At 36.0% G+C, this 13,450-nt stretch overlaps 2 protein-coding genes and 1 long non-coding RNA gene across 3 annotated transcripts; 1 reads left to right on the top strand and 2 right to left on the bottom strand.

Annotated features, from left to right (window-relative positions):
• Positions 1–1,371: 1,371 nt before the first annotated feature.
• Positions 1,372–2,187, bottom strand: LOC120012197. The gene is made up of 2 exons (XR_005471222.1): positions 1,764–2,187; positions 1,372–1,654 (listed from the first exon to the last, which is right to left on the bottom strand). It is a non-coding gene; the product is annotated as an uncharacterized LOC120012197 (long non-coding RNA).
• Positions 2,188–7,853: 5,666 nt separating this feature from the next.
• On the top strand, positions 7,854–10,837 carry LOC120011928. Its single transcript, XM_038863105.1, has 2 exons — positions 7,854–8,009; positions 8,617–10,837. The coding sequence occupies exon 2, from the start codon at positions 8,780–8,782 to the stop codon at positions 10,520–10,522; it is 1,743 nt and encodes a 580-aa protein (XP_038719033.1). The 5' UTR covers positions 7,854–8,009; positions 8,617–8,779; the 3' UTR covers positions 10,523–10,837.
• Positions 10,838–11,400: 563 nt separating this feature from the next.
• Positions 11,401–12,066, bottom strand: LOC120011779. The gene has a single exon (XM_038862902.1). It carries the CDS (start codon positions 11,887–11,889, stop codon positions 11,401–11,403), a length of 489 nt encoding a protein of 162 aa, XP_038718830.1. The 5' UTR covers positions 11,890–12,066.
• Between the last annotated feature and the right edge of the window lie 1,384 nt (positions 12,067–13,450).

Below are 13,450 nucleotides of genomic sequence, written 5' to 3'. Positions count from 1 at the left end.
AATCAATAATAATTGAGAGAACAACAATATATTATGTGGGTGTTACTAGGATCAAAAGAGCAGCTCTCTATGTTTGGCTCTTAATCTCTTATTGGGACTCGATGGCTCGGCCATTGTGGTTTAACTTGTAGAGTGTAGCCTGGGTGGTTTTGTATTTTCATGACGAATAATTTTACCGATTTCAGTATTTTTTTCACCATAGTTATCTCAAATATTCAAATGGACACACATAATTTCATGTGGATCGTGTAGAATATGTGGGGCCCATGATTTTACGGGGATAATTTCATTATTTGTGATAATTGGGACAAAAAAACATTAATCATTGATCACCTTTTGTATTAAAATAAAAAAAATAAAAGCAAGAGAATAATGATGATCACCCTTCATAATAAATACAACCCAATTTTATTATCATGAACCGATGGTGTTTTTTTTTTTTTTTTTTGGCATGATGTGACTTTCACAATATATGTGTTCCAAGCCGCGACACATATCATATCATATCATATCATTATCCTTGGTATTTAATTTCCTTCTTCACACTTGAAACAATTTTGATAAAAAAGAACATGGCATCAAGAAAAAAAGGTGCAATGCAGTCATACCACTTTGAATTGCCATAGAATTACACAGTAAGACTCAGCCAGTGACATAAAAAATAATCTGCTTAGTGAAAATTTGTAATATTTTTTCATATAGTGATATGTGGATGGTATATATGAATGTAAATATATATATGCTACATACCTAACTAATAAATTGTTAAAACCCGAGCCATTAGTTAGAGTGGTAAAGATGGTGTATATCACTTTGGTGATCATGATTTGAATCTCCCATCTCCCGTTTCACAAAAAAAAAAAAAAAACTAATTAATTGTTCTCTCTTTAGGATGAATATTTAATGCTTGCTTTTATATCTAATATTGTATATATGTTTGCTTTCAATAGATATATGTTTGTTAAATATTTTGAAAAAAAAAATTAGAGAGAAACTCTAAGCAATGTTATTATGAAAGGAAATTAATTATCTATATATGTGTAGGACAGCTTGCATGTTACCACTGAAGTAAATGACAGGTTTATGTGGAGCAGTTTCTGAAGAAACGATTGGTTAAGTCCATTTTTAGAGTCAGATTTCAAAAGAGCTACACAGGATTATGCAATTCCTCACAGATTAATGCATTTTAGAAGATAATTAATCCTTCCAATTAAACAGTGTTGATCATTAGCATTGTATATATATATATATATTTTCTTTTTGATAATTCTGAGTTGATTTTTTTGATGAAGAGATGAAGAAACAAAAGCAAAGACCCCAGAATTAATGAAATAGGAGAACAAGCCAAGAAACCAAAGGAGAACATCAAGATACAGACTAAGATAATTAGCGATCAAAATCACTAATCACTAATCATTAGCATTATATATATATTGATTTAGCATCACATGAGCTATCAGATAAGAATTTCAGATACTAAAATTCAAGAGAAATTGTAGAGTACCCGGAAAGGAATTCGTCAAAATCAGAGTATGCCACACTAGATGGTGACCATACACATAACACACTTTGTCAATCCATATGTAACTTAACCTTCTCCGATCAAGACAATTCAGTCAATGCCTATCCATCTTAATCTCTCTCTACATCCACACTAACGGAGTTCCACAAATGTTATTTTCTTCATAATTATATATATATATATATATATATCTATATATCTATATATGTAGTAAAAGAAAATGATATTGAATTTGACTGACCTGAAATGGAGCTTCATCGATGGATGGTGGAAGGGTGAAGTAGTGGTCATGATGGGGAAGACGGGCACATGAACAACCAACTCACTAAATTAATTAACCTAATTCACGAAGAGCATCAAGACATAAGCTATACTACTACTACTATCTCTATGTATATATCTATGTATGTATGTATATATATATGTATGTATATATGTGTATATATGTATATATGTATATATGTATATATATATGTATATATGTATATATGTATATATGTGATGAGTTAGTAATGCACGTGCCCTGCTTCTCCATCTTGCTCACACGCACCCATTGATTCTGATCATGCCACAGCCCTGCTAGCTCCTCTCTCTCTCTCTATATATATGTGTGTGTGTGTGTGTGTGAAAGCACAAAATAGAAGAGACACAGAGAGAGAGAGAGAGAGAGATCTTAAAATGGTGAGTTTTGGAGGCTGATTTCTGTACCCCAAGGCAAAGCCCACTCATTTATAAGAAATTAGGGAAATGAAGTGTTCCATTCCTTAGTAGTTGGGTAATGGGGGCATGAAATGAAATGAAAGCCCTTAGTTGGGTGTGGGACCCCATCAAGGTTTGCAGCCCAAACAGGTTATCACAACTACATAACACAGGACCACGCCCAACAAGCACATCATCACTTTGGGTTACCTATTTAGTAACTTTTTCTTGTATTTTCTCTTTCTTCCCAAATACATTAAAAATATTGTCTACTCTGAATTACGGGTGTGCATAGATTTTTTCTTCATGTATCATCGTCATGCATTGATTCTTAGACCAAAAAAATAGATCTTCAGGGGGGTCAGAGTGACGCAGTGAGCGTAGTAAGCCCCCCAAAAAATTATTCTCTTTGAGCTCCAGTTCTCTTTGGATACATCGGTGTACCTCAAAGTTTTATTGACACCCTTATTCGATATAAGAGGAGCTGAGTTTTGTTTATAAATAACTCGATTGTGTTATGCCAGACTGATATAGAATTTTTATTCTTGACAATTTCCTCCCTTATTTTTTTCACACATTGCAAAAGCAGGTTGTTTAATATTAATAACCCGAATGTGAATTAGCAATCTTAATTAATTAGGGGCTTCATATATATATATTTGGCATGCGATAGATCTTCTATTCAAATGGTCTCAATCTTTACTTGACATGGAAGCATGGAAGAAAAACAAAAAAAAATAAAATTGAAAAATGAAATCAATTCTAGCTTTAGTAATTTGTGAAGAACAATGAACAAGAGTTTGGGTGAACTTGTCTATCTTAGGCTGCTTAGCACATAAAACACAGGAAATTAAACAATTGAAAAAAAGTCCAAATTAAGAGTATACAAATTGGACTCTGTGTTCTGGAAATCAGGCAATAGATATTGGCCATGTGCATGCTCCATATAGAGGCTGCTTTGACTAGATAGGTTTCCATACCAAAAATTTCTCACTTCAAAACTTTGACCTGATCACATCTCAAATTTTCTTTCTGAAGAAAATTCTGGGCATTTATGCATTTCCATATATTCATCATTCATGTGTCTCTCTCTTCCAATTCTCCTACCAAAAATATTATATATATATATACACCAACTAACATGAATGGCACTATATATAGCCATCCATCCATTCATGTATATTAATATTAAGCATATTAATGAATTCTCTGACAGCCCGAGGATTTATGCCCACTCAGATGTCTGAAGGGTATATTGAGTTGGGTGATTCCTTGGTTATTAAAAATAATAATATATATATCTTCTCATTTTGTATCTTATATTTTAAATTTAAAAAAGAAAAAGAAAAAGAAGATAGAACCCGTAATGAAGATATTGAGGATGATAGCCTAACCGTGAAGAAATGGACTGGTTGCCAAAGAACATGCCACTTTTATTGTCCTAATCAGAAATGTAGCTGTCTGATGTCTTGCGACATCTACATTAATTCTTACTAATATTTCTTTATTTATGGAAGAATTAAAACGAAATTAAGCAGGGTAAAAAATAGAAAATTGAAAAAACTGTAACCGTGGATTAATTATTAATATTGACTGAGCTAGGTATAAAATTTATATACGTAAATTAGTTGATTATATATAAGAATTTTGTTGGATTGCTTGTGATATATTTTTCTTTTTCATTTCTTACAATGGAAGAAACTAGAAAGGGACTTGTAGGGTTTCAAAACCTTGATGATTGTCGTACTAATTGTCGTTTTTTCACCTTCCCGAGTCATTTTCCAACTCCACTTACAATAATATTTTGTGAAGGTCGTAGATGCTTCTCATGTCCTAAGAGACTTGAAAAGAATGAACGATTCTTCTTTCTTTTCTTTTCTTTTCACATTATTCACCACACTAAGCAAGTAATTAACACAATATCAATTATGTTCTCGAGTCAATGATTTGGTTAAGAATGTCAAACATGTAATCCCACATCGCTTGCTTGGTGTATGGTTTATAAGAAAAGTTCAAGTATCTCTCAAACAACAAAATCTTTTATGGGCTCAAATATCGTTGATGACAGCCCAGAAAAACAAAGTCGTTAGGACTCGAAATTGATGGAACGACAATTAATTACTTATATTCACTACAAGGATTAAAGAGTCACAGGAAGGAAAGTACGTACAAATAAACACCAAATGAAAGAAATAACCTCTAACCCATTTTCATTTGTGTGTTACACGTGTGAATGTGCATATATGCGTGAACGATTTGAGTGATAGCCTAGTTGGTAAATCTCTTTTAGGCAATATCATACGGACTTAAGAGGTCCTGAGTTCGATTCTCACTGTGATCAATACCTTGTGGCCACAGGTTGGGCTTTTGCCCTAACTCTGTTGTCATGTGGAAAACTTCTGTGCCTTGTGGCCACATGTTGGGCTTTTGCCCTAACACTGTTATCATGTGAAAAACTTCTGTGCACGTAGGCCTGACGACTCGAGTTTAGGCTCATATCGGATATCCAAAGAAATGACCAACTTTTTTTGTGTGTATATATATATATGTATGTATATATGCGGGAGAGAGCAATTTCTGAGTAGACATCCATATATATGTTAACTTCAAAAGGATTGTGGAAATCCTTGGTAGCCTATAAGAAAACACTAAGCATTAATACCTAATCTATATATGTAACAAAATGTATGGTCCACCCCAAAGAACAATATGACATTGATTTATACTATTGGCAGATAACAATATGAAAATACCTTTTAGTGCCTCATGATATAATATTTAGCCTGTGAACTAACATCATATATATTAATTGGGAATTGAAAGGGTATATGCAATATAATGCTTCAGAATTATAGGAATCTAGCTAGATCTATAACGAGCCTTCCAAAAATGAGTAGTAAAGCAGATATCATGAACTGTAACACTTTTTGAAAGATTTCCACTTGATTAATACAATAATTTATAATAAAACTTATTAACTTTCACTTATATATGGTTTGTGTGGGACTTTTTGTTCATTTGTGGCCAAGAATTTGCTGGATGCAATGCAGCCATTGATGACCTGGTATTCCACTAAGAACATTGATGGTGATATGAGTAAGAAAAAAAAATTACTTTTAAAAACCCAATTAGTGATGGATAGAGGAAGATACATTTAAGAATGTTTTTTGGTACCAAAAAATGTTATTTTATTTCAGTCATGTCAATTTGAAAACTATACTTGACATTACATTTGCAAAAGAAATATTATTCATATGTATTAACAGCTGCAATGAAGTGAAAAAGGGTTCTTATATATATATATATATATGTGTGTGTGTGTATGTATATATGCACTCTACCCAAGTGAGTGGCTTGTGACTTGTGAGGTGGTCGTGTATAAAATTATAGAAAAAGGAGGGAGACACAAACATGGAAGTAGGTAAAGGTGTTATTACACAATCTTGTGAGTAATGGATGTATCACTTGCAAGTTGCAACCACAATATCTAAGAGTGGAGTCATTAAAATAATTATATATATATGTATGGTTGGGATTTCTTTTCTGTAATAATATATAGTTGGGATTTAAACGGCTTGTGAGACCTACACAAGCAAATTATTAACGATCGATAAGCACAAAATTTTGTCTCGACAAGTCAACTTTCAACCATGTTGACCATCACAGTTTGCTACTCAATGATTTAGACTTCAATAGAAATCACCAACATATCCTATCCTATCCTATCCTATCCTATCCTATCCTATAGTTCAGATCAACAAATTAGGCTTTAGACATAAGACGCCAATAACCATCTTGGCTTAGAAGGCGTCAATAACCCCTAAACTGATGTGGTTAAGGTATATATTCGATTTGGGTGATACCCAATTCTCTCGTTTACATACCGAAAAAAAGTTTAGACAAAAAGATTAAGACCCGTTAGGTTTTGCGTTGTGTTACCCATTGCTAATTAGTGGTACTGTTGATTAGTGAGTTTTGAATTTTTTGATTAATTATGAAGGGCATAATCATTCAATTGTAATCAAATGACATGCATATATATGATCTTTTTTGTTGTCTGATCAACCCAAAAGGTGGGAAAAGACAATCCTTTTCTAGTTGTCTTACCTCAAGCTATTTAGGTGTTCATTTCAAACATTAATGTCTAAATACATGACTTCATATTTATAACCACCTACTCTAATCTTTTCTTCTTCTTTTTTACATTTCTTACCTCAAGTGGGTTCTAGGTTTTCGAGCATGCCTGTCAAACTTTGTCTAGTAAATGACCACTAAATCTTATTCACCACGAGCCGTAAGATTAATGAATACATATATTGTCACCCTAGCCACAAAATGATTGACATGTACAAGCAACCTACCGCTCTAGCAATTTGTCTTTGCTTGTGCCTAGCTATCTATAGCGTCAACTCTATGACTAAAAGGGCACACAAATATCAGTTACTTATTTAAATCAACCACGTAGCGGCTAATGCAAGAAACATAAGATAAGGTAGTGACTTTAAATTATTAGATAATACCAATGGATTTGCTTGTCCAATCTTGATTATCATGATAAGACAGTGTCTACTTTTTCAAATCCAAGTCTAAGTTCAATCCACATCACATTATTTTCAAGGCCTTCTAGGGTTAACAGTTTTAAAACGCGTATTATCAAATTAATTAAAAAATACATTAGTTTATAAATTGTCCATTAGATTTTTATTTTAGTGATGTGAGACTTTTCTCGACAAAACTCTCCTACTCTTGTGGACCGGGGTCAAGCTCGCTAAGTGGAACAAGATCCATGAGTCACACATTTACAACATATATTCAAGCTAAACAACCTCCATTTGATACCGCTATTAGGTAATACCAATGGACTCCATTGTCCAACATTGACTATCATTGTAAGATATTGTCAGTTTTTCTAAGTTCAAGCCAAACTCATCATAGGGTTTTCAGAGTCTTCTAGGGTTTAAGACTTTAAATCGCGTCTTATTAAGTCAAGGAACACATTTCTTTATAAATTGCCCATCATATATTTATTTTAACGATATGTGACTTTTCTCAACAAAAGTCTCTTTCAACGTGGACTTGGATTGAAATACGAAGAAATTAGTGTCACTTATCGTGAAAAACCGATTCTCTTAAAGCTCGGACGGGTGAATATTTTATCTTTGATATTATCCATGGAGCTAATACCTACAAGAAACTAGACGAGTTAAAAACTAGCAAGAAGATGTTGATTGGTCGTACATGCCAAAACCAAAGTAGTTAGTATAGCCAACTAGCTAGTTAGTAACCATCACTCCTAGATTTCAGTGAGAAATTTGTTTGGACACTTCACACACACTCACACTTGGGCCTTGGACTAAAGGTGAGCCTATTGAGATTTCATCTTTTGGGCTAATCTCAAAGGTTGGGCTTCGAAACTAAAGTTACTTGCAAGGTTTCTCTTTATTCCGGCCCACAACTAAAAAATTTAGTTTTAATAGTAACTCTATGGGCCTGCCAATAAATATTTTTGAGATTTCCTCCTTTGGGCTAAACTTGAAGGTTGGGCCACGAGACTAAAGTTAAGTCCAAGACTCTCTTTATTAGGGCCCACAGCCGAAAGTCTTAACTCGTTAACTCGCAATTCGCAAAGGCTCAAAAAAATTGAATTTCAAAAATGCTTTGCCTTTCGTAATGGAATTGGAAGGAGATTCAAGTGGGGGAATGGTGTTATAGGTGAGGAGGCAGTTGTTGGACTTTCTTCAATCTGAAGGTTCCTCCTTCTGTGAATACTGACAAGCAGTTTGAGGAGGTAAGTTCAGCTTTGTTAATACATTTCATCTGCTGAATTCTGCATCATCTTGCAGCTTTGTGGTTTATGCTTTCTGGGTCTTCAATTTTCTAGCTGTGAAAAGGCTTGCTTTTGTTTGTTGGAACCCTCACCAATATGGTAATGGTACTAGTCAAGAGTCGGCTTCTGTTTTTTATATTTTGTTTGTTTGTTGCCGGCTTTGTTAGAAATTGAACTGGAGAGAGGATTAGCGGGTTTTATGCCATATTATATTAACTGTATTTCTCGGATGTAATTTGCATTTCTTATTCTGGGTTTTTTTTTTCTTTTTTCTTTTGACGAAGTGAAAAAAGGCTGTGTTTATGTGAAAAACCATGTTTCTGCCTTGTTGGGTTTCCATCAAAAACATCCAGCATCATGAATGTGTGAGTATTATGCTCAACTGATTATATGTGTTAATGGGGTTCTATTGTGAGACGTCAGGTGCTCAGGTTTAAAATTTCTACTTGAAAGTCCTCTTATTGTAGTCACTGCTTACCTTTTTGGTTGATTAGAACGTTTATCTCATGTATCAATCTCAGCTGCTTACGTGTTGCGAAATTTTCACGGGTATCTAACTTTTTCATAGGACTGGATCGTGAATCTGGAGAGGATAAGTATTTGCGGCTTGATTTAGCATTTGGGCTGCCCATGCTGATTGGCCTGATCAAGAAAATGGTGGCTATGATTCTTCATAGGAGATTCACATTTTGAGAATCCAAGAAAATAAAGAAACATTTGTTCAATCTAGGATGGTTTCAAATGGTATTGGAGGAGGCTTAGAGGAAGTTCAAGAAGAATTAACATCAAATGCAACAGAGGGGTTTTGTGCAAATGGCAGGGATGCTCTCAACACTTCAACTTCTCAAAAGAGACTGCTTGGTAATGAAATTGCTATTATAGGGAGTCAAGACTGGCCAAAATTGATTCCTGGCAAACTGAGGTTACTTGGACTCAACTCAAGTGGTGGTATAGCTTCTCCAACTGCTAAATTCCGTCAAATCGCAGAGGAAAGAGATGAATTTTCGCGTTCTGTACCTTCTTCCAGCTGTCAAGGTTTCCAGAGACGCTTCAAGAAAATTCTTGCACGGAAAATTGATTGGAAATCTTTGGTGAGATTCTGCCAAAAATGGATTAGGCAACCTCTTAACATGGCCCTTCTCTTGTGGATAAGCTGTGTTGGTGTCTCAGGGGCAATCCTTTTTCTTGTGATGACGGGAATGTTAAATGGTGTGCTGCCGGATAAATCTCAAAGAAATGCCTGGTTTGAGGTGAACAATCAAATTCTCAATGCTTTGTTTACCCTAATGTGTCTCTATCAGCACCCGAAACGATTCCACCACCTTGTACTTCTTTGTAGATGGAAGCCTGAGGACATTACCACACTCCGAAAAATATACTGCAAGAATGGAACATACAAACCCCATGAATGGGCTCACATGCTGGTGGTTATTGTTTTACTCCATGTCAATTGCTTTGCTCAGTATGCTTTGTGTGGCCTCAACTTGGGATATAAAAGGTCTGAACGACCAGCTTTGGGTGTTGGTATCTGCCTGTCTGTGGCAATAACTGCTCCAGCAATTGCAGGCATGTACTCTATTCTCAGCCCCCTCGGGAGGGAGTATGACTTTGAAAGTGATGAAGAAGCTCAGGATCAAGTCCTTACTAATGGAAGTCGACACCCGAGCAAGCGAAGGGGGTCATTGGAGAAGAATTTCTCTTTCACTTCAAGAGACGAGCAAAAAACTGTTGAGTATGCACCTGTCTGGAGAGGTGAGTTATTTGAGATTTGGGATGATATTGCTACAGCATATCTTTCTCTCTTTTGCACTTTCTGTGTTTTTGGCTGGAACATGGAACGACTTGGGTTTGGAAACGTATATGTCCATATTGCAACTTTTCTTCTCTTTTGCACGGCACCATTTTGGATCTTCAATTTGGCCGCCATTACTATTGATAATGAAACTGTTAGAGAAGCTCTGGGATTAACTGGTATTGCACTTTGTGTATTCGGTCTACTGTATGGAGGCTTCTGGAGAATTCAGATGAGAAAGAGATTCAATTTGCCAGCAAATAGCTCATGTTGTGGGCAACCGGACATTGCTGACTGTGCCCAATGGCTATTCTGTTGTTGGTGTTCTCTTGCACAGGAAGTTAGAACAGCTGACTATTATGATATTGTGGAAGACAAGTTCTGCAGAAAGGAAACTGGTGAAAATGGAAAACCTCCACTGACCCCTTTGCCCCGTGAAGATGGAACTCTTCGATTCAAACCAAGCCCAAACTCTCCAAATTGGAACAGCACTAGGGTGTCCAGGCTCACAATTGATGGCTCCCCTAGTCCAACCAGATTTTCAAAAGATTATAGCAGTCTGGTTAGACATCTTCCGAGGTTGGATGAAGAGTTCTTTGCAAAAGATGCCGAGAAATTTACGAAACCACCTGTTTTCCAATCAGTTCAGAGAGATGTCCTGCCTATGAAATACAAAGAATAGCTAAGTTTAAGTTAAACTGAAGAATGACACTTGAGGCTCTTAACTTTTTCGGGATGAGAAATCTGCCTAAGAGTGTATCTAGTTTTTAAATTTTATTTCTATTCATTTAAGTCTCCTAGTACCTTTACGTCTACTATGACAAGTTCAATGTGCTTTCTTATATATAACATATAGTCGTCATTATCAACTCCTTGTGACCAAATTTTTCTTATGTACTAGTAAAATTCTAAATCTCAAGTTCCGTTTTTGCTTGAAGTTGTTATATTAGTTCTTTGAATGTCTAATGAATTAATATGGAATTTACCTTGTGTCGTAGCTCTGTCATAATCTGTTTGCTTTATATTTCACAGATCTTAACCATTTCCTTTATATTTACCTACCTTTGCTTAATTTTGTTGAAAAACGTCTGGCTATTGTCAGATTTTGGCGCTTCTCCCCTACCTCCTCCTGTATTTCTTCTCTTTGTTTTGGTGCTCCTTTGCTACAACAGGAATCCAAAAGCCGTTTCCAGCTCACATCCCTTTCCCTCCAAAGCTGAAGGTTCTGTTCAGTAGCTTGCCTGACACCAGGAAGGTTTGAGATATAAGGTATACTCTCTGCTTTTATTGTGGCTTCAAGGATTGTGCTCTCTTGATTTCTTTCGCTAGTCTACTGGCTATGAGTTTTATTGGGATTGGTTTTAGTTATGTTCTCTAGACTAGGCTTCTTATTCTGCTTCTCCAAGTCAATGGATGGCTATTCAGTTTTCAGTTATTAGATCTTTCATCCATAAGGGTATCAGCCACCCACTATACATTTAGTTTAGTTATTGTCATGGTTGCTTTTCACTGTTTACTTCTAACATCTCTTTGTATGTTGACTCAGAACCACCTAGATTGCTAGTAAAAGCCCTGGTAAGGAGCTGTGTGCAATGTCCTCGGGTTGGCTCTGCCACAAGGTATTGCTTTCATCCCAACTTCGCCGTTCGATGGCCTTATATTTCTCACCGACAGCCATGTATTGAAGTACTCTGTTAACTGAATGATGGCATGATCTTTCAAGGTCCATACGTGAACCCAGTATGCGTTTTCCTCTTCCCATCCCTCAGCAATGACATAGTCACCAACAACCTCAATCCTTCTTGGCTTGAACCTGAAGTCGGTGTGGACGGACTTCCCGGTAAGTACGCTCATCATGTATTGGCACTGTGGAGGTCCATGGAACCACCACTCCAAGTCACTTTCCAGAAATTTGGCTGCAGTCTGAGTGTGACCCATTACCAATTCCTTTAATAGTGCATGAACAACTGCCTTGTTTTGCATATCCAGCATATGCTTCTGCTTCAAATAGGACTTTGGCAATGGAGAGTTGAACCCATTGGTAGCCATGTTTTTGGAAGTGAATGAAGGATTTGTGAGAGATGTGGCTATTTGAATTGCGAGAAGTGATGCTAAGGGCTAGCACATTTTTTTGGAGCTTTTAGAATTGGAATTGCTATTTTTATAGCATGAACTTGGGGGAGAAATGTGAAAGAATAAAAATCTCAGTCGCTCATGCACAATCCGACTGAGTGATTTAAGCAAAACTCAACTTATGTCACATTATAAATGCATTTGCATGGGCCTAAATACTAATGGCAATGGCCTATGAAGAATAAATTCTTATGGTTCTGTCGTTTAGAGCAGGCAATATCTTCAATATGTTCGGCTTGCGAATTTCAACATGGTTTAGAGGTAATATCCCAATCCAAGTTGGATGGGCATCTACCTAAGCACTTGTTGGGTTTGGTATAACTCAACCCACAAGTATGAGGAGTATCAAGACTAAAAATCTCACATCGGTCTAACATAACATAGTCGAGTGGTTTATAAGCAAAGCACAACTTCTCTCACATTGTAGACGAGTTTTTACGGGCCTAAATATGTCGATGACCCATAAAAAACAAATTCATGCAAGCTCGTGGTTTAGAATGGATAATATCTTCAATGTGTTTGAACTCAGAATTTCAACAATAAATGTGTATAGGATCCTTTTGTGGGATAAAACTAAGACAATGTGACAGGAGCCATCATCTTTGGACAACAAATCTGCGGAAAACAAAACAGATATCGAAGAACATGGAGAACCTCGAATTGTATTTATTTTTTTCCAAGTGATAGTCAACTGGGCGTAGCGTTTTGCTTTTCTCTTCTCAGCCCAATGTTGTTATTCAACTCAAAGGAAGCCCATTATCCCATATCTGTTGATATCAGCCCAATGTTGTTATCCAATCAAAGAAGCCCATATTGTGTTGATTTAGGCCCAATGTTGTGGGCCGGAGCCCGAGAGCCTTTTTTATTCTTCATCTTTGGACTACGAATCTACGATAAAAGCTAAACGGACAATTGACAATAAAAGCACTTTAGACAATTTAATTGTAAAAAGGTCATGAACATTTTTAAAATTGTAAAAAAATACAATTTAAGGGTAATTTGGTCATCTGACTTAAGATATTTTTTAGTTTATACCTACAATACCCTCCTCCTTCTTCTTCTTCTTCTTCTCCCTCCAACTATCCAACTTCCTCTCTTTCTCTCCTTCTTCTCTACTAAAAGTTATCTCCTTCTTTCTCTTCTTCTTCTTCTTCTTCTTCTTCTTGTTCTCGATCTGAATTTGTTCTTCGTTGCCTTCTTCTCCGTTTTTGGTCGAGTTTCTCCTCTCTTCATCGCCTTCTTCGTCGTTGCTCAATCTGGACTGCGTCGAGTTGCTCTGCCTTGTTTTTGACAGATCTGGACGATGCTTCGTTGTTTAATCTGGGCTGTGCTTTGTTTTTTTGCAGATCTGAACTCTGGTTCGTTTTTTGCAGAGATGTATCACTATAGTATCACTATAGTATCACCATAGTATCACCAACACCAAAAAATTACTAAAATGATACAATGAAACTAGTATGCATACTTCATCTTCCTA

This window comes from Tripterygium wilfordii, chromosome 13 (assembly GCF_013401445.1).
Source record: "Tripterygium wilfordii isolate XIE 37 chromosome 13, ASM1340144v1, whole genome shotgun sequence".
NCBI lineage: Eukaryota > Viridiplantae > Streptophyta > Magnoliopsida > Celastrales > Celastraceae > Tripterygium > Tripterygium wilfordii.
This window is presented reverse-complemented; position numbering and strand designations above follow the sequence as displayed.

Coding starts and splice junctions, on each gene's coding strand:
- LOC120011779 (XM_038862902.1), bottom strand. CDS start 11,889: ATGGCTACCAATGGGTTCAACTCTCCATTGCCAAAGTCCTATTTGAAG.
- LOC120011928 (XM_038863105.1), top strand. CDS start 8,780: ATGGTTTCAAATGGTATTGGAGGAGGCTTAGAGGAAGTTCAAGAAGAA.